Below are 21,749 nucleotides of genomic sequence, written 5' to 3' on the forward strand. Positions count from 1 at the left end.
ATTAGTGACTCTGTCACTGAATAGATACCATTCCATCCCCATTTATCACACACTTTTTTCCGGCTGACTTTAACAAGAAAGATGCCAGTTGTCACAGTGAGGGATATTGACCAGCACCCAGATCTGGATCGCATCGCCAACCAGATTGTGTTCAAGCAGCGCGATGCCGCCAAGTTGAAGGGTCCCCTCGTCATTTCCAAGTAAACGTGGATCGCAATCGAAGTCTGCAACATTTTCAAGCATTTACTTAAGCGTTTCTTGATTGAAATGGGAATGCATTTAATGCTTTATATTTTTATTCACAAATCATTTATTGATTAGTAGGAAATGCCCGTGTGGTCACGGATCCAATCCAAGTATGAAGTGACGCGAGTCATGCCCTTCGGACTGTTCGACAGACAGCCAGCAGAAGAGCCAAAGGACACAATGGCCACCTGGCGATTGCCGTCGTGCAGGACCAGGGGACCGCCGGAATCTCCACTGCAGGAGCCCTTGTTCTCGGGCGTGGCGATGCACACGTGGTTGGGCGTGATGGTCGTGGTGCCGTAGTGGGCCTCGCACACGGAATTGTCGGCGATCTGAATGTCGACGCAGTTCAGGTAGTCGGCGACGCCGCTGGAGTCGGAGGTCTTCCCCCAGCCGGAGAGCAGGCCCCACCAGCCGTAGTAGTTGTTGTAGCGATCCTCGTAGCGGGGCAGCTCCACCTTGTTGACCAGCGACGAGAAGTCCACGTGCGGAGTGCGGATGAGGGAGATGTCATTGTTGATGGTCGTCGTGCTGTATGCCTCGTGCTGCACAATGTCCCCCTGTTGCACCACATGCGTGAACTGCGGCTGGTTGCGCCACACGGAGCCATAGGAAATCTTCACAGAGCTAGCCCCGTGCGTGCAGTGGGCGGCAGTGAGGACCCACGTGTGGTCAATGATGGAGCCGCCGCAGAACCAGGATGCGCCGATTTCATTGCTAAAAACCAGGTTCACAATATACGGAACCTTGCCCTCGGTCGCCGGATAGCCCATGGTGATGCGTCCGTTCACATTCTTGCCCACGGGCATGTCCTTCACGGGCACGGCCTCCTCCAGGGCTGCCGCCAAGGCAATCCCCGCAATAACCAGAACTGCAAGCACTCTCATGTTAAACGAATATCATCACAGTGGCGGTATTGAGGGGCTTTTATAGGCGGCTTCCGAATCGGACCATATCATTGCCACTGTTCAAAAGCATTCACCTCAAGTTAAGACGACAATTTACAATCCCCTCACCACCATCTGATAACTTTATTCGACCGTATATCAATGCACCTCAATTGTACAGAACGGCAATTTTTTTTCCGGAATCCCAGACACACCCCATATTATCATGATTTCTCATATCTCTCCAGTTTAAAACAGAACTGGGACCTTTCTTATCGGTTGAATATTGTGGGTTTTCTATTTATTGGCCGCTCTACGGGGAATTCAAAATATATAGAATTCATAGAATGCATGCTTTTTAAGCTAAGATTTTACAAAGTACAAGTACCAATCGATTTTCCCTAAAATGTTGAATTAATAAGAAAACTTGTATTTTTAATATGTTTCATAATTTTAATAAATACACCTAAATTTTAAACTAAATATTTTCATATTTAGATACAAAAATAGTTTCTAAATTAAAGTATTTTTTATAAAGATTAAATATGGGTCATATTATAAAGTCCACTTAATACATTCATGTTTATATTAAACTTAACTATTTATTTTATTTAAATACCGAATATTTAATTTAATAACGGCTGTGTTTCCATTTTCCATGCCATTTTGTGGTTGTGTAAAATCACCTTTCTATGGAAACTGAACGGATTTTGTTCGGGAATGTCTTGATTTCTAAAACCCAATTTAGTTTATGGTTTTTATAGATGCCAGAACTAGCAGCTCATAATCGGGTTCGTTATTTCTGAGTTACGTGTTCCAGAAATGTGGGAAATCTATTCGTTTTCGTACCATTTCATATCCCTCAAATATTAATGCTATTGGAAACACTTATAACTGAGCCAAACATCTTCATTTCAGTCGAAGGTTCCTTTCGGAATAATGATTGAATATTGAATATAACAATTCATCCGTAAAATAATGATAATAGGCAATGGAGTACGGGATTTTTTCAAATGCATTTTATTTGTTCGGAAGAATAATTTTCTAGAATTTCATTTAGCCAGAAATTCCAGTGTTCTGCGCGATCCAGTCCAAGTAGTAGGTGACACGGGTGAAGCCAGCGGGGGAGCCGACCTCGCAGCCAGAGCTGGAGCCGAAAGAGACGACACCAATCTGGGTGCCATCGAGGGCCAGGGGGCCGCCGGAGTCGCCGTTGCAGGTGGAAACGCCGTTGTAGGTGCCAACGCAGATGACCCTATCGGTGACGATCAATGAGCCGAAGGTCTGCTCGCACAGGGAGTTGGCGATGACGGTGAGTTCGGCGTACTGCAGATGGCTGGCCACGGAGTTGGAGGCATCGGAGGTCTTGCCAAAGCCGGAGGCGACGGCGGTCTGGCCGGCATAAGTCGAGTAGCTGCTGGAGATGGCGGGCAGGGCAACCTTGTTGATGGCAGCGGTGAAGGCAACAGCCGGGGTCTTGATCAGCGAGATGTCGTTGCGCAGGATAATCGAGTTGTAGCTGGCGTGCTGGATGAAGTTCGAGCTAGTCACAGTCTGGGTCAACTTGGGGGCGGTGCGGACAGTAGCACCATAGCCGACGACCACAGAGGAGGCACTAAAGCAGGGCGAAATCGGTTAGTATTGGTTCCAGGCGAATTCCTCGATCACTTACCCGCTGGTGCAGTGAGCAGCAGTGAGGACCCACTCGGCGGAAATGATGGAGCCACCGCAGAACCAGCCGCCGCTGTTGCTCGCAAAGTTAAGGGACACCTGGTAGGGGAACTGATTCTCCACAGCGTCCTTGCCGTTGGTGATGCGACCCTCGATCGATGGGCTCACAATTCTGTCACGGGGATGCACAGGCAACGTCTTGGGCAAGACGCCGGCGGAAGCGGTGGCCAGAGCCAGGGCGAGAACTACTAGAACTTTCATGTTTGTTTGATCGTTTAACGAATGATTACTCCATCGACTGGTTGCCCATTATATACCCATTCCCATGGCCCATTGCCCATTGCCCATGGCCCATTGCCCATGGCCCGTTTGGTCTAATCAGGCTAGTCACCTGTCGTTTATTTCGATCATAAATTTGACCACCTAATCAGTGTGTCTTTGCACAGTTGCAGGATATTTTATCAGTTTGCAGATACGAGCACCGCGATGTCTGGAACTTTTAATCGTTCTGCATCTTAAGAGATTTGATGCGATTAAACGGACAGCGAATGCGAATGCGAGTGCCAGTATTCTAATCGTTCAGTGATCGACTCCGAACCTCGTTCCACGATCGAACAGTGTGCTAAAATAAGATTACAATTTATGACGGGGCTAAACAATTTGAAGTTTTTAATGAATCTCCTCCTGATATCGATGTTTTTATGTTTTATTTCTTTCTCTTTTTTTTGAGCACTGAAAAGTATACAACAAAAGATGTCGGCATTTCTGTGGCAGTTTGTCTCAGCTTGTTTGCAAAATACATTTTGATCCTTCATACATTTCATTGTGTAACACTCTAAGTATCTTTGGTGATATTTCAATGATAATTCTTCAGATTTCTCAATTGAGAAACTGAAAGTATTTTCTTGAAGCTTAACAGTGAGGAGGATTTTCTCTTCTCAGCTAGTTTCTTTAATCCTTTAACCCATTCAGATTATGTATAGAGATGGAGGGAAGGAGTATTTACAGTTCTTAGAGTTTTGGTTATACATATATTGTGCTGGGTTTTTTCTCAGTGTATGTATGATGACTTGGTGTCTTCGATTTAGTGTTTTTTGGGGGAGGGTTAGTGGAAGAGAGTTTGCTCGTTTGTTGGTGCCAGTTAGAGGTTTTTGTGTGGAGGTCGGTTTGTTTGGATTGGATATTTCGGTTGTGCTGTGGCTTGGGATGTACATATTATGAGGGGATATTTGGAGATAAGTTTATTATTATTATTATTATTATGATCTTAGGGAAGTGATTGGTAATTAGGTTTCTGATCGAGGAGGCCTAATAGGATTGATTATTGGGAGTCGGTTCAGATAGATTTTCGCTGGATAGCACCGATGAGTATAAAGGTAGCAATCGAATTTTTATAGTTGATGAATCGTTGCCCCGTGTTATTTCTTAGAAATATAATTAATGCTACTCGTAACTTAATTCCGATTCTATTGTGTGTATAATTGTTATTATGAAATTCTATAGAAACGTATCAGAGTCTCTCAAGTGCTTTGATTAAATACAACAGCAGATAGAGGAAACAAAGATAAGAACTACAGAAGTATTCTATCTACTTATAATTACTCTAATCAAAAAAAAGTTCCTAAAATATTGGTACTTTGAGAACCCCTCCCCATTATCCCAAAACAAAAACCATCGTGTACATTTTATAGATTATAATCGGTTTTTTTATTTTGGAAAAAAAAGAGTGCTGCTGCTCTGCTTAGTAGGAGACTCCACTGTTGGACTGGATCCAGTCCAGGAAGCTGGTGACGCGGGAGAAGCCGGCTGGGGCGCCGGACTCGCAGCCAGCGCTCGAGACGAAGGAGGTGACGCCGATCAGGATGTTGGTGCTCTTCTGGACCAATGGGCCGCCAGAGTCGCCGTTGCAGGTGGAGATCTTGTTGGGGGTGGCAATGCAGATGACGCTGGGGGTGATGATCAGCGAGCCGTAGGTGTTCGCGCACACGGAGTTGGTCACAACGGTGAAGTCGCTGTACTGCAGGGTGTTGGTCACGGAGGTGGCAGCATCGGAGTCCTTGCCCCAGCCGGAAGCGACGGCGGTGTCACCGGCATAGGTCGAGTAGCTGCTGGCAATGGAGGGCAGAGCCACCTTGTTGATGGCCGAGGTGAAGCTGACGGCGGGGGTCTTGATCAGGGAGATGTCGTTCCTCAGGACAACGCTGTTGTAGCTGGCGTGCTGCACAAAGCCGGAGCTGGAGACGGTCTGGGTGAGCTTGGCGTTGGTGCGAACAGTGGCGCCGTAGTAGATGGTCACATCAGAGGCACTAAAGAAAGCCAGTATGATCTTTTGTCAGAATGCTCTTGCAGGCTGGAGAGAGAAAGAGTTGTCCTTACCCGCTGGTGCAGTGAGCAGCTGTGAGCACCCAGGAGTTGTCGATGATGGAGCCACCGCACCACCAGCTGCCGCTGGAGCTGCCGAAGCTTAGTCCCACCTGGTAGGGGAACTGTCCCTCCGAGGCGGCCTGGCCGTTGGTGATACGACCCTCGATCGAGGGCACCACCGGCAGGTCACGGGGATGCACAGGCAGAACCTGGGGCAGCAGGCCAGCGGAGGCGGAGGCCAAAGCCAGAGCGAAGACTACGAGCACTTTCATGATGATCGAATGAATGTCCACCAACTGACCAAACGGTTCTTTTTATATAAATCGCTTATCAGAGTGCCCTGCCCGTGGCCTGCCGGGCCGTGCCGTGCCTCTTGTGTTTTGACCAAGTCATTTCTGTTTATTTCGAACGTTTGATTTTTTTTTGGCGCTTATCGGCGCGCGTGAGTTGTGGCTTTTTAACTCGAAAAACATAAGCAGCATACGCCTGCCATTTTTCTATCTCCCGCTTTCTACGGAAAGGATGTACATATGTATGTATGCACACTTAGAGAAAACAGCCCTCAGAATCGAATATCTACACTTAAATTTAAAAATGTATTCCAATAGATTTGCGGCGAGAGTGTACTTGTTTTCACTTACATTTTGACCTCAAACTGAAAATATTCAAACAAAATATTATCCATATTTAAATTAAATATTTTTAAATATACTTAAAATTTAAAGTACATTTTTTTTTGTATTTAAAATATATAAATTATAAAATTTTCCTCTATGTTTGCATTGAAAACCCGAATATTTAACTCAAACATGAGTGTTTTTCTTTCAGCTATGCCATTTTTCTTTCAGTGTAGTTCTGGTTATCATTTGAGAGATATTGGCATTATCGGCAGGGCTTTCTATTTGGCCTATTTGGTATCTCCGGCTATCGTTCACCTCCACCAACGGCCTATTGTTGTTTTTTCTGCGATTGTGAGAAATCTATTAGATTACTTAGTGGATACACCGCAGGCTTTCAATTAAACGCACTCGAAGAAATCAAAAGGCGGCAGACGTCTAGCACTCTGCCCTGCCACTCGTGATAAGGCGAAGATTTCTTATAAATGACGACAATGCTTTGCGCAGATATTTATCAATGGAGCGGAACGAACGGGCGACTTTTGAGCTTTATTTTTAGGTGTGGGAAAATCCCACTTCAATGAAATCATTCTATTCGAAATTCGATTTATTAAAGTTGCAAAAATATAATTTTACAACCCGAACGACTTAACGATTGTGTTTGGCCCGAATTGAGATTTACACCCCCACTCTCAGTGCCACTCTGTCGAGTGGCAGAAATTCCCAGCGATTATCTTAAATCATATTAACCATACGCAATGGTGTCCGACAAAAGCTGCCAAGTCATTTGGGGGCGGGGGCAAGGGATAGAGGGCCATAGTTGAATCTGGGAAAATTGAAATCAAATCGCCTTACGTGATGGGAATGCCCAAGGAAATGCCCTGCCCGGGTCTCGGACTTTCGGGGGACATTAGCACATAAAAACAATTCATTGCCTTTCATGCTGACACATGTAGTTGTTGCCCGCCTGTGTGGGGCATGTGGCATGTGGCATGTCCTTGTGCGTGTCTGGGCCATAAATGCTAAGCGGGATTCGTATGTGGCCGAAACTAAAATAGATTTCTGTCCTGAAGATTGCTTCTATTCTTGGAAAGGAAATGGAAAATAGCTGGTTCTCCCATTTAATTAGAAGATAACATTTATCCTGCGGCTTTCCTCCCACAGATATCTTTAATCCCTTGCATTAACTGCACTTTATTGATTTTTTTTCTCTCTGCCTTTTTATGGTTGCTCCTTTCGCTGATTGCGAAAAAATGGCCCGCCCTTTGTCTCTGTCTCTTGGGGGAAAAAACAAAAGAAACTAATTTTCTTGAAATATTTGCTCTCATTGTTGTTCAAGCACAACCTTAAAGTCCAACCAAAAGGGAAGGAATAGAGAGAAAAGGAAACGCAACGCAAGGCAAGGAAAGGAAAGGGTAGACTAGAGAGCACTTTAAATTGCTCGACAGTTGATATATACCACTCGTTCGTATTATATATATTACGTATACGTAATGCGCTTACTCAACACACACGCTTATTAGACGCATACCCTGCTCTCCACGGAGTCCAGCGACCCAGAGCAACAGCCTCGACTGGACATTGTTGTCCACACACGAAACAGAGAGAGACAGAGCGAGGGGGTAATCGAGTATCCAGTTGCGTAGATGGCGATATCCTTTCGCAGGAAACAGTCCCAGATTCGTCAAGAGCTACGCCTCTGGCCTTAAGTTGAGATATATATATATGTACACGAAACGAAGGCATTTCCAAATGTCCCCCAGCGTGCGCTCTCCTTTGACGATGGAGACGACGACGACAAACAAGATTGCAGCAATAAAATTTCGACAAGTGAACAGCAAATGATAAACGAAGCAGCAGCTTGGGATAAAAAGTGGCAGTGGAAGGTGGTGGAAGGGAGCAGGAGCAGTAGCAGGAGCAGGACTTGGACGTGGAGAAACACTTGAGCACTGCTGCTGGTCCCCACACAATTCGAGGCAACAATCTAATGTGAGCCGCATCGATTACGCTCCACGGACATGGCATTTCACTGCCACTCCTCGGACCCTTCCTCTCCTCTCCTCTCCGCTCCACTCCTCTTCCCTCCACTGTATGTTTTTTTGGCTGCCATTACATTGTGTATTATTTGGCTCAAATGGAAAACTCTGTTCAGTTTTTCTGTCTTTTTGTTGTCGTTGCTGTGAGCGTGTGTTAAATTGTCATGAAAATGTCGCAGGGCCTGCGGTACGGTCCACTTCATAGTTGACCAAAATTAATGACAACTGTCTGCTACAGCTGACCTGACGCTCCTGCTCCTGCTGCTGCTCCTGCTCCTCCTGCCTCCCTTTTCGGTTGATGACTTATCACATGGTCCATGTCTATTTCCTGCTATAATTCAAATTGCTTTTGGCTGAGGAGGCTGCCTTGGAGAGCCTTCGGAGGTTGTCAACAGCAGCCGCCTCATTAATCATCCCTCCTGGGATATGCCTTTGCGTATGAGTAATGCGTTTGTCCGAGTCACCTCCTCTTGGCCGGAACTTATCGCCTATCACAGCCCTCCCAAGATGTTACCAACTCTACTCCGCAAAGTTGACTATTTTTTTTTCCTCCAACGAAATGCAATTTGTTGCTGCACATAGGTACGATCGAAGGATGAATGGTGGTTGCATGCCCCCTCCTACAAGAGTTTCCTGGCACTTGGTCAAAGTTTTTGTGTTTTGTGTTGTTGTGTTGCAGTTTGTCAACTCGTTTTTAATGCGCGATGTATTGAAAAAGTTTGATTAGGGAAGCAGCTGGTTGTCTGGATAAACTCCCCAACAAACTGCTACCTGAGTGCAATTTTCAACAGGAAAAAACTTGATAAACAGTGGGAAAGGGAGGGAAGGAGAGGGGGCCGCTGTATCGATCCCACCAATCTTCAGTTACTCCGGATAGCTGTCAATATCCAAGAGACAAATCCCCTCCCCAAGTGGCCAGCATTCAGTTTTATGTCCAGGGATCAAACTAAGTTATTATATATGGATATATTATACGAGGATATGGTCCCTCAGTCGTCTTCTATGGCTGTGCAAATATTTGCGGGAAATGCACGAGGACATTTTCCCAAGATATTCTATCAATACGCTGGCGCTTGGCTTTTGCATATGAGAAGGCCTGCTTCTGCTTCAGCTACTGCTGTTCCCTCGAAATATATAAATATAAATTCCTGCCATGCAAACAAATCCTTTTCGATAGATTGCTTCTGGCTAGCCTTTTTTTTTTGCCTCCCCTCAACCCCGCCCCTTGGATTTTATTACGAGAATATTGTGTGCAAGTGCCAAGGATTTTTGTCTACTACGACAATTGGATTTTGTGCGGCATAAGATTTGGGGGGATTTCCCGAGGCAGGCACCAGAAACGTGTCCCCCCAGTACGCGGTGGCACTTGTCTGCTTATTGGCATAGGCATTGGAGCATCCGAAAATGATTCCGTGATACTGCTACGAGTATTCCTTTTGTTCCGTCCATCAATATTGCAACTTTTCTTTTGTGTAGCTCTTGTCTGTTGTCTGGCATTGGCGGTGGCGGCGGCGGCGGGGCTTTTCATGCTGATTCTGAATCTGAATCTCCAATTTGAATGCAGTCTGGTCTGATGTTCTGCTCAACGGGTAAGCAGAGCAGTCTTTTTATACCATGGTAAAAATCTCCTCCTTTGTTGGGGACTTCATTAATGCCAGTTCTCGTGTATCGTATATTTTGTTGAAATATTTCCCCTGTTCAACTTAATATAATGGCAGGATGCCTGTTGTTGTTGTGCGCCGGAAAATATATAGAACTACTCATCAAATTTTAGCATGCAAATATTTATATACACGTCCCATAGAATGAATGAATTTCTGGAGCAGAATGGAATGCTTTATGGCTTATAAACATTTTTTGTTTGCCAATATGTATTTTGTTTCTTTCACAGAAAAAGAGATTCTGTGCGGCTGAGCCCCATGTGCGCTCTGCGCTCTGCTTTTGTTGTAATTTCGGTTTATTGTTTTCTATATATTTTTCTGCTTGAACGCACTAAAAGCTACTCGGAATGCCAGTCAACCAGTCCGTCCATACAGCCATCCCAGCCATCCATCCAATCCACCTTTCTCCGTGTCCCTGCTCTGCTCCTCCTCGATGGGAGCAGCATTTGTTTGCTTTATGTCTTTATTTTTGTGCCCTGCCCCCTGCCCTTGCCCCTGTCCCAGTCCTTGCAAGAGGAGCCAAAGTATTACGGATATTATTTTTTGCTCTACTCTCGAGCTGTTGTTTTTGTTCTTTCATTTTTTTTTTGTTTTTTACAGAGAGTGATGGCTGCCACCGTGCCCCTATAGGAGTGATGGGATTTTTGGTGAGTGCTCTCTGAGCGGCTTTGCATATGCGTGTGTGTGTGTGTGTGTGTGTGCCATCTACTTGAGAGCCAGACAGGAGAGAAAACCCCCGAAATGTTTCAATTATTACTGCCCCGAACTCCCGTACAAGTATTTATATCCTGTGGGTACACCTACAATATACAATGTACAAGAGTATATTTATATATATATGTATATGTAGAATGAAGTAAGCCATTAACTTTTCCTGTCAATCAATTGTCACTCCCAAATCGCAAAAGAAGGAAGGAGGCAAAAACCTAAAAACAAAAGGCACAAGACCATGACAAGACACTTTGGAGCCATGCGAAATGGAATGAAATTAAGAGAAAAGCAAGAATTCTATATATATATATATATATATATACGTACGTATAATAGAATACATGTAGATGAAATGGTAGACTTGAAAATGCTCTAACCAAATGATAAATGACAATAGGTAGGAATAGGAAGGAAAGTAATTTAACGAACATTTGTACATAATTTCGGAGCATCCAAATGATATATGATAGGGCTTGTACCTGTATAAACAAAAAAGTAATCCAAAAAGCAAAGAACATACTATATATGATTGCTTTTGACCTCAGTAAATCATATACTTTCTTTGACACTTTCTTTTAGATGGCACCAAAATGATATATGGGGATATTCAGGTACATATGTACTTATGTATATCGAAAGACACAGGCAAAAGTTATGCCATTCCTTGGACTGAAAGTGAATCATATCCTTTATCTGTTGAGATGATTTCAGAGAGCATCCACTTTGGAGCAGAACAAGTATTACCACTCAATCAGTAGCAAAAACAGTAGCCAGAAAAAGTCTTTGTCTTTGTCTAGCAAAAAAAAGCGGCGAACTTTTGCCGTCAAGTCATTGTTGTAGAAGAAGGGCGAACTCTGTTTTGCTGGCAAGGAATGGGTTTCCCGTTTCCCGTTTCCCGTGGAGTGGTGTGTTGAGTGCGGAGTGGAGGAGTGGAGGAGCCACCGGCAGACAAGCCCGAACCCGAACGCCAGACCAAGAGAGAGGCAAAGCAAACCAAAGTGTTGTTTGGATTTCATTATACAATTATCTTGTTACCAGAAATAATGGTGTCGAGCCGGGCAACATGCCAAAAGCATTCAATGAGCTTGATGCGTTCTTCCTTCTACCCTCTCAGTCCTCTCCATGCGAGTTTGTGTTTTTGTGTGCGGGGATTGTCTGTCAGTCAGTCAACCCTCATACGTGGAATGTGTGTGTGTGTGTGTGTGTGTGTGTGTTTGCCGGAAGTTGAGCGCGTTAGGAAAAGCAGGAAGTCATTAGCCAAAAAAAAGCAACAATACTCTGGTGATGGCGGCTACTGCCGGGGAGGGGATCCGGGTATTTGGGTATTTGGGTATTCGGGGAGTAGAGAGAGAGGGAGAGGGAGAGAGTAATGCGATAAATAAATGAAAATGTTTGAGTTAAATGAATTAAGTGTACGATACGCGGAGCGGCGAGCGGTGGAGGTCTCTCTTTTCTAGACTGGTTAGTACAGGGGGGGATGGTAGATGGTGGATGGTGGATGGTAGATGGTGGCTTTTTGTTAGAAACACTTTCTGTGTTGGCCTGTCATTCTCTCACCGAAGAGAAGTGCTGAAGCAATCGTAATTGCCGGGCACTTAATTAGCCGAACATCGCTCAAAGTGTCACAGAATCAACAAAGGGTTAAGTGAATGCCAGTCAAAGTTTCCACTTACAACACAACAACAGCTCGAATATTGCTGGTCATTCAGTGGATACATATCATATGTGTATGATTAGGATTAAAGCCAAAGATCAGAGATCCTAGAGGTCCCCAAATATCGTATATACTCGCACACTCTGACTCGCACTCGTCTGGCTTTCATTCGGGTTTTTTTCATGCCTTTTCACTCCACTTAATTAAGTATGTGGACCCCCTCCCCAACCAAAAACCCTTAATTAAGTTGATTGCTTTGAATCGACTGGAATTTATTAGCCAGGATTGCGTTTGTTGACTCTCCAGTCAAAAGGCTCTGCCACACAGACAGACACACACACACACAGGGGGAGCCTCCTCCCTCACATTGGGTGGGGGTGGCATGGCATAATTGATGAGCCGACAGTTTGTTAATTGATTTCGCTCTGTGATTAGTACTTTAGTACCGAAATCCGAATTGATTTTATCAAGAAATCGAACTAAATATTTAATTGTGGGACCTCCTCTGTGCTCAGTGGAAGTGGGTCAGTAGCCAGCAGACAGGAGCCAGCAGCCAGCAGCCAGGAGCAGTCCCAAAGGTGCCAGGAGACAAATAACCAAATTAAAGTGCATCCATATGCAGTGCCACAGACACAGCCAGAACTAGAACTAGAACTCTGTGTGGCAGTGTCTGGTGTCTGTGTCCGCAGGCTGGCCAAATATTTTGCCAATAAAATGAATCGTAGAAAACTGCTTGACCAAGTGACTGTCATGGCTTTGGGTTTGGCTTTGGCTTTGGCTTTGGCCCCGAACCACAGGAACGAAGTCCATCTCAATCAGAGAAGAGCAATGAAGTTTGTGGCCAAGAAAAAAGGAGAAACGAACATTCAAGCGTTCAATCAGAGAGCCATGAAACTGGCTCCAAAGTGGATTTTAAACACGAGGAAAAACTTTCTCCATAAACACACGCCGGACCATTTCAAAAAAGTTGACATTTTAACTAACTTTGGACCTTCACAGATACCACACACTTATCCCACTCTTATCTTCTATGTAGAACTGGAGCCTTTAGTTATGTATGATATTTTGTCATATCTAAACCACAAAATACGAATGCTCGTACTCGCACTCGCACGATAGCTGGAAACTTTTTTGTGCTGTCATAAATTTCCGCAATGCAAACATTTATCAGAATGGCTATGGGATTCCCAGAACCTCAGCGTTGCGAGTGGGTCCTCATCCTGGCATCCTTCCTCCGCCTTCACTGACGGACCTTATATGTTTCGGGATGCCAGTATCTGCTGCTTCTGTTTCTGGGACTCTCTCAGTTTCAGTTTCTGTTTCTGGTTTCTGTCATTTGGGTCGTGTGTTGAGTAAATGCTTTTTATTCCAACCGCAGGACCAGATGGTCCCTGCGTTTCGCAGAGCGACCACCTGATATCCTACCCCCAGCATCTGCGTTGCTGCCTTTCCTCGGAGAACTCATGTGGCATGTGTGTGTGTGTGTGTGTGTGTGGCATGCACTGAGAAAATCATTGGAAAATAAGAGCTGAATGACTCTTTAAAGTCTGCCTGCAAAATGTTTAACTTTTCCCATTTATTTAAATTTCTTGTAATAACTTAAGTGCTGACATATTGTCGCCTTGCCACGCCTCCATTCTCCATCTCCATTCCCTCTCTTTTGCTTTACTTTCACTTGCGGCGAAACTTTTTCCTTTATTTATTTTCGGCCCCCAAGTTTTTCCCGCTTTTATTGTGTCGCTGCGAAAATTTAATGAATTTTAATGAAAACTTATGTGCCGAATGCCGAGAGAGTGTCTTGCATGTGGCGCCCCGTAACATCCTGGCCCTGCCACGGCCCCTCCCCCATTTGCATGACAAAACACTTGCAATTGTCGTTTAATGTCAATTTAAACTTTTCATGTGCCCATTGGAATTCATTGGAGCTGCTCCAGACTGAAGGAAAACGCAGATGGTGACAGCCATTCGTTGGTAATCTTTTCTATATTTATGCGAAACTCAAGTCCTTCATTGACTGCTCCTCCTCCAGGTTCAGGCTCTGGTTTCAGTAGGAGATGCCAGTATTGGTCTGGATCCAGTCCAAGAAGCTGGTCAGACGGCTGAAGGCCACTGGCAGCCGGCGACAGCGCCGAAGGAGGTAAGACCAACCTGGACCTTGGAGGACTCGAGCACCAGAGGGCCGCCGGAGTCACCGTTGCACTGAACTCAACTGATCTTCCATGGTTCCACACGACTCTTTTATAGAAGCACACCCCGTGTGGTCCGTGATTAGTTTTGATTTTATAAATAGAGTTCCTTCGATTAGATTTGCACGTTTCGAAGACATCATCGGACCAAAGTCAGTGCGTTATCTCAGCAAAAGATTGATCTAAACTTTAGGAACGTGACCAATAAATATTGCTCTAGTTTATAGGTCCAGGTTGGTCTTACCTCCTTCGGCGCTGGCGCCGGCTGCCAGTGGCCTTCAGCCATCTGACCAGCTACTTGGACTGGATCAAAACTCGAGTAGATTCGGGATATGAAAATGAGAGAGACGGAAAATACGACGTGTAGGTGGGAGAATCATCTAAAACGGGAAATGTTCCTTTTTATTCCCGATACTCAAAAATGAGTAAAGGGGTATATTATATTTGTGGTGAAAGTGGATTTTGTAACGTCCAGAAAGAAGCGTTTACGACCGCATAAAGTATATATATTCTTGATCAGCACCAATAGTCGAGTCGATAGAGCCATGTCTGTCTGTCCGTCCCTATGAGCGCCACGACATTTTGTATCCAGACTTCTGTGATATGTCACTTTTAAAAGCGTATTTCAAAACTTCACCCCGCCCCTTCCGCCTCCACAAAGGACGCAAGTCTGTTGCTTCCACAATTTTAAAGAAACGAGAAAGCCAAAAACGCAGAATCATAGAAAATGACTATATTTTCTAGACTGCAGAATCTTAACTATATCGTATCATTATTATAGCTAGAATGATGGCGTCTAGATGCAAACTTCGGTCATATCCGACTGGATATTGTGTATCTAAAATTTCAACATCGAAACAAAAAATCATTTTGCATTCAAAATTCTAAATATACTGTTAACGCGGTTTTGATGAATAATGATCTTATCGTCTTGAATTGAATATCGTTTGAATGCGATGTGATCATCATAGTCAGACCGAAAAAGAAACATTTCTCCTTGTACATGATTCTCCCACTTCCACGTCGTACTTTCCGTCTCTCTCATTTTGATATCCCGAATCTACACGTTTGCAAACCACCCCTATCTCTTTCTGTCGCTCTCTTCGATTGTGATTCGTACTTCGAACATGTGCGAATCGGATCACTATACGTTTTTTGATAGCGATTGATTGATGTTTGTTAGTGTAGGGGACTGATGGTCGGTCTTCACAAGTACATATATCAACCTCGGAACAAAGTTTATATTCCATTTATCGTATATAATTCATCAATTTGGATCCATTTGAAATTAATTCGAGTTTCATTGGAGGAAAGAGTAAGATAGGATATTGGTTTCTTTTTTTATATTTATGCGAAATTCAAGTCATTCAATGACTTCTCCTCCAAATTTAGTAGGAGATGCCAGTGTTGGTCTTGATCCAGTCCAAGTAGCTGGTCAGGCGAGTGAAGGCAGCGGGGTAGCCCTTCTGGCAGCCGGCAGCAGCGCCGAAGGAGGTAAGACCAACCTGGACCTTGGAGGACTCGAGCACCAGAGGGCCGCCGGAGTCGCCGTTGCAGGTGGACACACCGTTGGGGGTGGACACACAGATGTTGGAGGCGGTAACAATGGAGGTTCCGTAGGTGTTGGCGCACACGGAATTGGTGATGACAGTCAGCTTGGCCCACTGCAGGTTGTTGGTCACACCGGTAGCGGAGTCGGAAATCTTGCCCCAGCCGGAGGCGATCACGGAATCACCGGCGTAAGTGGAGTAGGAGCTGGCGATGGCTGGGATCCTGGCGGCCTGGATCTTGGTGCTGTACGAGGTGACGGGGATCTTGATCAGAGAGATGTCGTTGCGCAGGTTGGCGCTGTTCCAGCCGGAGTGGATGAGGATCTGGGAGCTGGCGACGGTGTGGGTGACCTCAGCGGAGGTACGGACGGTGGCACCCAGGTAGACAGTCACGGACTGGACACTGAAAGCGGAAGGGAGGAGAATGATGAGTACTGGGATCCTCAGCGATCCTGAGAGGAGGAGGAGGCACTTACCCGTCGGTACAGTGAGCAGCAGTGAGCACCCACTGGTTGCCGATCAAAGAGCCACCGCACCAGGCGCTGGAGAGAGCGCTCAGCTTGAGGGATAGTCCCACCTGGTAGGGGAACTGGCCGGTGGTGGCAGCGGATCCTCCGGTAATGCGACCCTCGATGCTATCCTGGACGGGCATCACGCGGTTGCGGGACACCAGCTCGGGCTCGGGGAAAGCCGAAGCGGAGGCGATCGCCAAAGCCAGAATGATCAGGAATTTCATGATGATATTGTTGCGTGTTCAGTTAAAGGAACTCAACTGATCTTCCATGGCAGAGTGTGGGTCTTTTATAGCACCCTTAGTTGGGCGAATCGAGCCCGGTCTCCCGATTAGGTTGCATTTCACAAATAGAGCTCCTTCGATTAGATATGACACTACCGACGCGCAGACATCATCAGTTCTCAGTGCGCTATCATCGGAGATTTGTGCGGAAGATATCGATTGGAGATTAAGCGAAACTTCGGGCATGCGGCCCCAAAATGACTCTCGTCTTTTTCGCCGAGCTGTTTGGCAGAAGTCCGGGAGGGAATTAAGGGATATCTGAATTCCCATCTAATCTGAGATAGGGCCTGCTCCAGGTGGGATCTTTGCCTGTCTACTAATTAATTTGATTAATTTTTAAAAATATCTTTGAATTAGCAAGGGTTTGCTTTGCTTTGTTCAGCTCTAGACGTGTCGCGGTGACGTCTTCTCTGCGTATCGGACTTTTTCAGAGGTGGTTCTGTTCTGACCAACTATCTTATCTGTTCGCCCTCTTAGGAGCGTAGAGGGTGCCTAAGCTTGTGGTTCCTGTGGTTGCTTACTTTGGACTTTGCTGAAGGTCAAGGGGTGCGTGGGTGCGTGGGTGTGTGTGGCAGAAGGGTTGCTCTAGACCTAAGCCTTAAATCCCCATAGAGCAGCTCCCGATTGATGTTCGCTGTAATTTCGGAAGCTTCTTTTGACTTGTGAGCGATTTCACAATCTAAATTCCAAATTAATCAACCAATGATTGTGTATATAAAGTACGGGAGTGCATTGTCTCTCTCTCCCTGTGTCTGTCTCTTTTTTGTTTATAAATCAAAAGTACAGTTGTTCCTGCGACCGCAAAAACCCACCGCAACCCTCATGTCCGACAATTGCCGCGTGATTTGCCGACGTGCATTGCCATTTCCTAGAGGCGTGTCGACCAGCCGCAGAGCTGCGGTTAATGGCCCATTCAGATGGCCAATTAAAGACGATTAGCCCCAATATACGTACAAAAAAAGGAACCACAGTACTCGCAATCAAAACAATCAAAAGCGAAGAGACAGGTTCAATTTCAACATTGAATTCATTGGAATTTCGTTCATCAGAATGCTTCTTTATTGGCCCCCTTTATTGGGCTGTATTCTTACTGCCAAATTGGCTACAGAAATTCTGATGTTATTGTTATTTATCCGATACAATTTCCATTCCACTCAAAGGGCGAAAAGCAGCCCCCTTGTACTCGTAAAAAATACCATTTTCACCTAACCAAAGAGAGGTCTCCCTCCGGTCCACTGCTGGCTGCTGACTCCATTTCATTGTGTGGCTTTCTGCTGCTCAAATTGGTTTTATTGTTTGTCTGGTCCGCCCGCTCGACTATATTGTTTAGCAATTAATGGCCGACAATTAGGCGTTAATTGCATTTAGTTGGTCATTCCCGTTTGCTGTCGGATCCATGGCAAATATGCGGTTATCCTGGTGTAGACAGTCGGGGCACCCAGCTCACAGCCCCCAATGCTCCCGAACGAGGTTACTCCAATCAGGTAGCTGACGTTGCGCCACTGGTAGACCAGGGGGCCTCCGGAATCGCCCTGGCAGGCGCCACGTCCGCCCCGTCCATCGGTGCACAGGTGTCGCCGCGTGCTAACCAATCCGGGCAGGAAGGCGCACATGCATCGCTCCTGGTCGAGCACCTCCACATCCAGATAGTGGAGCAGTCGGGTTCTTTCCACGGCTGAGTCCCCTAAGCTGCCCCAGCCCGAAACGGTAGCTGGCTGCCGCTCAACGAACTTTTGTTGCATGAAATCCCCCGCCAGGGCGATGGTTTGCACTCGGTCTGAGGGGATGGCCTTCCTGGGCAGGCGAATCAATGCCAGATCATTGTATGCCCCGAAGCCCAAGTATCCCGGATAGACCCCGAAATCCTGGTGCGAAACGAGAAACTCTTCTGCGGCCCCTCCCCTTTCAGCCAACTGAATGACCCCCAGATAAACCCTGGCACTGACGGCATCCGTCAGGCAATGGGCAGCCGTCAAAACGAATTGGAGAGTGACGAGGGAGCCCCCACACTGTATGAGATCGCCATTACTCAGTTGCACGATGATACCCACTTGATGGGGGAACATTCCTCCGTCGGCCAGCTCTCCGCCAGCGATGCGAGTGCTCACTGGAGATGTGTCCTTCTTCTTCTCCTCAAACTTCTCGCAGAGAATGCGATACTGCTCGTAGCCAATCTGCCAGCGACGCTCCATGATCGTCTCATCGTCTGAGGTGTCATCGTCTTCCCTCTGATCTTTCCAGGCCTGCGATTGCGATAGCCCTCCCATTAAGATTAATAACAGAAGGAGTGCTGAAATCGACTGGTGATTCTCCATCTATTACGAGTACGAGTTGGAGTACGAGTACGAGTATATATGAACGTGGAGTGTGTCCGTCTGAGTGGGTCCTCCACATGGAGTACATAGATGGTTTTTGTTCGTTTCTATTGAGTTTTATAGTCGGGAGCGCGTCAGCGTCTTCGGTGTGTGACGGCACGTGTCTGTCTGTATCCCCAGTCTGTTAATTGAATTTTCTTGGGTTCCCATTGCAAATTATATACGTGGCAGCAGCAGCAGCAGCAGATGTTTGGCATTCAGTTCTTCAAGCATCCATGTAATTGCCGCACGTTTTGGCGATTATGTTGCTTAGGTTAGGCCTTCGACAGCTCCACCACCATCGGCAGCACTCCACTCCACTCCACTCCATTCCATTCATTCTGCTAACTGCAGCTCCCTTAATTGCTTTCGACTCATTCATTTAGCCGGCTTTCAATTGCATGATGTTCTGTTGGCAGTCTTTACTACCGGGTCTTTACTACCACCGACTACCTTTTTATCAGAGCTTTGATTATTATTTATTTGATTTACTGTCTATACGAGTATGTGTACATATGTTTTTTTTTTCATTTTGCCATGTGAATTGCCCATTGATAGTGTACCCGGAGGTAGCCAAAGGCACGATATCTTTCTGTCATTCAGTTTTATAACGATCGTAAATGAACTCTCAAGTGTTTTTCCCTTTAATATGCTATTTATTTAATTGGAGATTAGAATGTTTGTAGAACTCTAAGGCTGGTTCCGTGAACTGGGGGAACCTTCGGCAACTACCTTTGAGTTATTCTATAGAGACTAGCAAAATATCTAAATATATATATTTTTGATTATATGTACATATTTTTGCTGCTTTTTGAGGGTCAATTGATTAGCCTTATCTTCTTTGAACAAAAACCTTATCCTTAAATAATGATTCTTATCCCGAATTATCAGCTTTCTAACTTGAGGGAAAAAAGCACACCTATGCCAAAACTTAGTATTCGGGTTTTAAATTTATATATAAAACACTTTAAAATAAATATAATTGATCACTTTTTTTAGGAAATATTTGTTATCTAAATATGAATACTATTTATTTTAAATAAGAAATTTATGTATTTTTTAAAACAACTTTATTTGCTTTTAATATTCATTTTTTTGTATATTTAAATAAAATATTTTCTTTTTACGGTATATAATAAATTATATTTCAAATTTTTTTTTTAAATTATAAATTTAACAAATTTCCGTCATTTTTTCTCTAGGTGTAGATCTTTCATACCCCCTTCAAGTGCGTAAATCCGTTTATAACTCTTATCTTAAGTAATCAGAACCCTAAACGATTCCTATGGGAGTTTGTTTTTGTTTTAAAAGTTACTTAAATTTAAAAAAACCAAAGTTTTGGAGCATTTAAAATATAATATACAATTTCTACGAATACATTACGAGTACTGCCACCTCTTATCGAAAGTTTTTTATCGTGTATTTGGAAATCTATTCATGTTATGTATTCCCGATTGCCGAAAGGAAATGCCCCAAGAGCAGAGCACTCTCCCAAGCCTTGTTTGACTTCCATCCAGAAGTGGAAGAACTTTTGTTTGCTCTTTGTTCAATTTTTATTAGATACCATTTTTTTGCGTGCCTCGAATGGATCCACTTGCAACCCCACCCCGCCCCCCACTCTGGTCGCTCTGTACCCTCTGCACCCTCTGCTGGTGTCTTTAGCTGTTGTTTCCCTGCTACTTGAGGCCGAAACCTTGAAGGTTTGCTGCGTGGAGGAGCTCTGTTTTTATGTTTATGCGGAAATCTGCAGAAATTGTGTCAATATCAATAAAATTAGATTAGTATCGAGACGACGGCAAACAGCCAACCAAAGTGTGGCAGGCAACAAATAAACCCACCCCACCCCAGGCCCCTCTCTCCCTTAACCAATTTCATGTGTGTGTGTGTGTGCTGTGGGGTCTGCTTCCGTTATTGCCGAAGCTCACTTCCGGCTACAGAGTGCGTCTGTGTGTGAGGGTGTGTGGGAGGGTCTGTGTATGTGACAAATGGTTAAATGCCTTGAAAATTGTTGCAATTTTCATTCATCCCGGAATTGGGGGGGGGGTCCAAAGAGCATACGGGCCGGCAGCCACACTTAATCTCAGTTAATTTTCTTAATGCAAAAGTTTTTTCCACTCTCCACTCTCCCCAATTTCTTTCCTCCTGTTTTTTCGGTAGGCTCAAAATTGCTTTTCACTTAATTCTTTTCGGTGCTGGTGGAATTTTATGTCTCGACCCAATTTTCATAATGCGCAAATTAGAAAAGTTTTTCCCGGGGAAAAGTTTTCTCTATTGGAATTTTACTTGTGTTCTCTTTTGGCTTACAATTCGCTTTAAAGTGGAAGCCCTAGGATTGGTTTCCCATTCACAACATTCCCAGCATTTACGTGGGGCATTATCGCCCAGAAATTTCCTCTCGCATTAACAATTGTGTCTCCATTTCTCATCTGGTGATGTAATCTTTTATATAAACACAGCCGTGCTTCCGCGCGCTCCAACACTTTTCATTTGATGTCCGACTAAGAAAAACATTTGCACAATTGGCAGCCCCAGAACGAGGACATAAAGCGGAAAAGCACGAGAGTGTCAGGCGGTGGTGGGGTGGTGGGGTGGTTGGGAGCTGTCGTGGTGGTTGTGGCAGAGAGTGTGACAGTCGTCGAGTCTCTGGTCCTCCTCCACACACCCGAATCACGTGACGAATGATTGAGTGCACTTCTGTGTGCGCTTTTTCACTTAAAATGTGCGATTTCAATCACTAAAAGCAAAGGTACACATCGGAAAATCGAATCAGCCATGGCTCACTGCGGCTGATGGAGTTCCTCGAGTGCCATTCACCATTCAGTGTTCGGCATTCGCTCGATTCGAAGTTTTTGGCATTCGAAGGACCATTAACCGCAAGGTGACTGTGGCTTTTGGGGCGGATGGGGGGCAGGGGCAGTGCCAAAAACAAAAGACGTTCACAGTGCATTCGTAAGAGAGATAGAGAGAGAGAGAGAGTGAGAAAGGGAAGTTGGCAATAAAATGCTGAAACAAGTTA

General features: G+C 45.1%; 4 protein-coding genes across 5 annotated transcripts; all 4 read right to left on the minus strand.

Annotated features, from left to right (window-relative positions):
• Nucleotides 1–292: 292 nt before the first annotated feature.
• LOC4813497 (transmembrane protease serine 3-like) lies at nt 293–3,099 on the minus strand. Its single transcript, XM_001353816.3, has 3 exons — nt 2,806–3,099; nt 2,193–2,748; nt 293–1,139 (listed from the first exon to the last, which is right to left on the minus strand). The coding sequence occupies exons 1-3, from the start codon at nt 3,063–3,065 to the stop codon at nt 318–320; spliced, it is 1,638 nt and encodes a 545-aa protein (XP_001353852.2). The 5' UTR covers nt 3,066–3,099; the 3' UTR covers nt 293–317.
• A 1,384-nt stretch (nt 3,100–4,483) lies between these two features.
• On the minus strand, nt 4,484–5,463 carry LOC5495507 (serine protease 1-like). Its single transcript, XM_001353813.4, has 2 exons — nt 5,181–5,463; nt 4,484–5,110 (listed from the first exon to the last, which is right to left on the minus strand). Exons 1-2 carry the CDS (start codon nt 5,438–5,440, stop codon nt 4,546–4,548), a joined length of 825 nt encoding a protein of 274 aa, XP_001353849.1. The 5' UTR covers nt 5,441–5,463; the 3' UTR covers nt 4,484–4,545.
• Nucleotides 5,464–13,814: 8,351 nt separating this feature from the next.
• Jon65Aiv (Jonah 65Aiv) lies at nt 13,815–16,360 on the minus strand. Of its 2 annotated transcripts, XM_015187728.2 has the most exons (3): nt 16,060–16,360; nt 15,563–15,986; nt 13,815–14,019 (listed from the first exon to the last, which is right to left on the minus strand). In XM_015187728.2, exons 1-3 carry the CDS (start codon nt 16,317–16,319, stop codon nt 13,939–13,941), a joined length of 765 nt encoding a protein of 254 aa, XP_015043214.2. In that variant the 5' UTR covers nt 16,320–16,360; the 3' UTR covers nt 13,815–13,938. The 2 variants fall into 2 exon arrangements, with proteins under 2 accessions (XP_015043214.2, XP_001353851.2); XM_001353815.4 differs by lacking the exon at nt 13,815–14,019 and having other exon boundaries at nt 15,362–15,986; nt 16,060–16,359.
• A 1,055-nt stretch (nt 16,361–17,415) lies between these two features.
• LOC4813706 (brachyurin) lies at nt 17,416–19,084 on the minus strand. The gene has a single exon (XM_001353812.4). It carries the CDS (start codon nt 18,692–18,694, stop codon nt 17,744–17,746), a length of 951 nt encoding a protein of 316 aa, XP_001353848.4. The 5' UTR covers nt 18,695–19,084; the 3' UTR covers nt 17,416–17,743.
• Between the last annotated feature and the right edge of the window lie 2,665 nt (nt 19,085–21,749).

This window comes from Drosophila pseudoobscura, chromosome X (genome assembly GCF_009870125.1).
Source record: "Drosophila pseudoobscura strain MV-25-SWS-2005 chromosome X, UCI_Dpse_MV25, whole genome shotgun sequence".
NCBI classification, from domain to species: domain Eukaryota; kingdom Metazoa; phylum Arthropoda; class Insecta; order Diptera; family Drosophilidae; genus Drosophila; species Drosophila pseudoobscura.

What these genes read in the sequence shown, in the direction of transcription:
- LOC5495507 (XM_001353813.4), bottom strand. Translation starts at nt 5,440, where the DNA reads ATGAAAGTGCTCGTAGTCTTCGCTCTGGCTTTGGCCTCCGCCTCCGCT. An exon ending in GCTGCTCACTGCACCAGCGG is followed by an intron (nt 5,111 to 5,180) that starts GTAAGGACAACT and finishes GGCTTTCTTTAG; the next exon opens with TGCCTCTGATGTGACCATCT.
- LOC4813706 (XM_001353812.4), bottom strand. Translation starts at nt 18,694, where the DNA reads ATGGAGAATCACCAGTCGATTTCAGCACTCCTTCTGTTATTAATCTTA.
- LOC4813497 (XM_001353816.3), bottom strand. Translation starts at nt 3,065, where the DNA reads ATGAAAGTTCTAGTAGTTCTCGCCCTGGCTCTGGCCACCGCTTCCGCC. An exon ending in GCTGCTCACTGCACCAGCGG is followed by an intron (nt 2,749 to 2,805) that starts GTAAGTGATCGA and finishes GCCCTGCTTTAG; the next exon opens with TGCCTCCTCTGTGGTCGTCG. An exon ending in AGAACACTGGAATTTCTGGC is followed by an intron (nt 1,140 to 2,192) that starts TAAATGAAATTC and finishes TGATGATATTCG; the next exon opens with TTTAACATGAGAGTGCTTGC.
- Jon65Aiv (XM_001353815.4), bottom strand. Translation starts at nt 16,319, where the DNA reads ATGAAATTCCTGATCATTCTGGCTTTGGCGATCGCCTCCGCTTCGGCT. An exon ending in GCTGCTCACTGTACCGACGG is followed by an intron (nt 15,987 to 16,059) that starts GTAAGTGCCTCC and finishes TTCCGCTTTCAG; the next exon opens with TGTCCAGTCCGTGACTGTCT.